This window comes from Dufourea novaeangliae, unplaced genomic scaffold, assembly GCF_001272555.1.
Source record: "Dufourea novaeangliae isolate 0120121106 unplaced genomic scaffold, ASM127255v1 scaffold28, whole genome shotgun sequence".
Lineage (NCBI taxonomy): Eukaryota > Metazoa > Arthropoda > Insecta > Hymenoptera > Halictidae > Dufourea > Dufourea novaeangliae.
The window spans coordinates 1291293-1294830 of record NW_015373917.1 but is presented as its reverse complement, the minus strand read 5'-3'; the positions used below and the strand labels follow the sequence as shown (position 1 = coordinate 1294830).

The 3538-nt window shown below is 33.4% G+C and overlaps 1 protein-coding gene across 1 annotated transcript in view; it reads right to left on the bottom strand.

Moving 5' to 3' along the window:
- Window positions 1-654: 654 nt before the first annotated feature.
- LOC107194343 (zinc finger protein 184-like) overlaps window positions 655-3538 on the bottom strand; it is a 3139-nt gene continuing 255 nt past the window's right edge. Inside the window, 7 exon segments of the mRNA XM_015583956.1 lie at window positions 655-1042; window positions 1581-1974; window positions 2053-2303; window positions 2398-2631; window positions 2713-2916; window positions 2996-3323; window positions 3325-3514. Coding sequence (XP_015439442.1) covers window positions 770-1042; window positions 1581-1974; window positions 2053-2303; window positions 2398-2631; window positions 2713-2916; window positions 2996-3323; window positions 3325-3514 — 1874 coding nt within the window. The 3' untranslated portion in view covers window positions 655-769.

Below are 3538 nucleotides of genomic sequence, written 5' to 3'. Positions count from 1 at the left end.
GGTAAGCAATAGTACACAAGTATATATGTATACACACATACTCATTAGGGCTACACTAGCGCAAGCAACATTATGGTTTAGTAAGAATAATATTTATTTACATGATAATATTCCATTCTTACTCGGTTTACATTTAAGCGGGTAAATAATTCAACAAAATGATGTTTCGAAACGTTCAATATTTTTATACATTTTTATACAAATTCAAATAAATGTATACATTCATTTGTGAAAGTATTAGATTTAATACTTATTGAGATCTTTGTACCAAAACTCGACTTATATACTCTCTTCTTTACAAAATCTTTTGTACTTACCTGTAATATTAATTTTAATTACACAAGAATTACAATAAAATATGTATATATTAGAGCATTGCTAGTAATAGTTTGTATCTACACCTTAGATTCCTTATATACAATCAAAATAAATTATGTATTTATACATACATACCTTATTTTAAATAGACATTTACGTTCTTGCTTTTTTTTGTAAACATACTTATGAATTTTTATAAAGATATGTAGGTGGACGTTTTATAGATATTACACTGTTTATATACTTATTGTATTAAATGCACATCTATTATCGCCATAGTAATAAAATTATACAGAGATGTCGCTACGCCACTCACAATACTCATCATTTGTCCTACTCTTCGTGCGCAGTACTTATACATGTCTGTTCATTCACTTTTCTTTCGTTTTAAAATATATAGTCTCATCACGGTGATTATTCCAATAATACAATGATCATTAGAAAATACGAATCAAGCTGCTTCGTCGTTACTACCGCTGAGCAGACGCGCATGCTGGTAATTGCGTTTTGTACTATATCCACCCGAGTGTTGAGTTTCATACATTTTTCGATTTTCCAGATAACGTCTGTAATTATTTTCTCGTTTCTTTCGTTGTTCCTCCGCCTGTTGTCTTAATTTCTCCGGGTTCATGTGTGTTGTTACCATATGTCTCGTCAATGAGCTCATAAACTTATACGTGATGCCACAAACATCACATGAGAGTACTTCCTCGTTAGCCCCTTGCTGCAGTTCATAATTATAATAATATAAATACATATATACATACATATATATGTATATACATATATACATGCATATATATGTATATATATATACACCCGTCCCTCGATTTACGCGGAGTGTTCATTCCATTTAGTTCTTTCTTAAATAAATATTTTGATAACTTATACTGCCTTTTCTCTTGAGAATTTTTTTTTGTACAGGCAGACTCCATTTAGACGGTTTTTATTCGCATAAAGAAGAACCACATGGAGCGAACGCTCCGCGTAAATCGAGGGTCGGGTGTGTGTGTGTGTGTATATATGTATATATATATATATAGACTTATATTAAATTGACTAATACACAAAAAAGTATTTTAAAATGGATAATTCTTTTTCTAGAAATATACATATACAATACTTTTGGTATGAGTTTTAGTCATTTTACGTGATGCGTACAAATTGCAGAAAATATGAGAAACGACGACTAGTATGAACCTCTCTCTTGTACTGAGACTCGCGAACAATGTAATGTCTAAGATCATATTGATCATACGTACTTGTTGATGTACCATCATATGTCTCTGCAAATTGTTCAATCGGTTGAACTCTCGACCACAAACCTCACAGTCAAATTTCTTATCAGGATCGTGATACTTTTTATGGAGACTCAGATCAGTTGCATGTAAGAATGACTTATGACATACGTCGCATGTGTGGGTCCGCTGATCACCAGCTAAATGCAACTTCTCGTGTTTGACCAGACTGGCTTTCTCTGCGAAACGGCGACCACAGTAAATGCACGGAAGAGGTCGAGACTGTGAATTATGGAGCGTCAAGTGACGACGCAGAGCGGTTGACGTAGGGAAGTTTTTATGACACTCGAGGCATTGAAACGGTCGGTCACCAGTATGAGTCTTTCTGTGCCGAGCCAACGAATTTTGATCTGGATACCTAGCAGATGGAAGGATGGTAAATTATTTTCAAGCTACTAGACTATCAGTGCCAAACGGAACAGTTCCGAAAAATCACCTTTTAGGGCATAAGTCGCATGGGAAATTTCTCGTTGTAATATCTTCTTCACGAGCATGTTTCAATCTATTGTGTCGAAGTAATTGAAACGATGTCTTAAAACTTTTGTTACAAATATCACATTTTAGGTTATCTGTTGTAGGTATAATGACTTGAGTTCGTTTCTGACCATGCTCATCTTCAGATATTATCAATGATATTGTCACTGTATTATCCTCGTTGTCAAGGTCAGTAGCAGAAACCATAGAAGTCTGAAAAAAAAAAATAAATAAAAATGAAAACAGTACATAGGAGGACAGGAAAATTCTGTATGAATACAGATCCTTCAGATATGCTTAAAAATACCTGTTTGTTGCTCTGAGAGGATTTAACTTCAGTATCTGGAACAGAATCAGATTCCTCTTCTATTTGTCTGACACTCAGTTCAGATTTAACTTGTGGCTCTTTGTCCTCATGATCATCGCTACTTTCTGCAATGGCATAATGACCATCTTCAGTTAAATATACCGGTTGCAAAATTCCACTATCGTCCTTAAAATATAGTTGTCCGTCTTCGTCTTCATGTAAAAATATTTGGTCCTGAAAATACATTCAGAGGTTCATTGTATTTAATAGTCAAGTGAGAGGAGAATATAAATTTTTTATTCTGAAAAACAATACTTGAGAATTTTCTTTCTCTTGATTTTGATTGGTGTCCGAGTTACTCCCTTCCCATACTTGTTCATCTTGTTCTAATGGTGCAGCATCATACGTATACTGTTCACTATCATCTACAGCCTGAGCAACATATAAAGTTTCTATGTTATCTCCTTCATAATAAATTGTTCCTTCGACTGGTATGGTATTCTCATCAAGCTGTTCCATCTACAAAAAGAATATTGTCTTAACAAGTGATATTAACAGCTACTAATATAATACCTATTAATACATAAACTGTACACACCTTAATATAATGAGCATCTGTGAGTTTTTCTGTATGTAACGGTTTTACAGATGTTTGTCTCTTTGTACCAAGGACTGTATACAACAAATTATTTTCAACATTTTTTACAATCTCATGACTTATATTATTATCAACATTTTCCTCGTTATTTATATTATTTTTATAGTCTTGAGATAATTTAGATTTCTCTAATCTATCTATAGATTCCATATTATCCCTAGATTCTGGTCTACTAATTTGTAAAGGAGAACTAAGTGTTTGATTATTTACAGATCTTCTTTCTTCATGTAGAATTCTTTGCTCTTCTAATGATTCTGTGGAATGATTTTTCCACCTCCGCCTCCTCCTCCTCTTCCATATCTTCATCCTGCCAATCTTCGTCTACATCATATGTTATAACTTGCTTATTATTACTTTTATAGTATACCTCTTCCTTTTCTCTGCTATCTTTTATAATATCCATTTCTTCAACTGTATCACTTGCTTCATATGCATAAACTTCCATTTCTGAAGTTCCATCGAGTTGCTCACTTTGCACTCTTT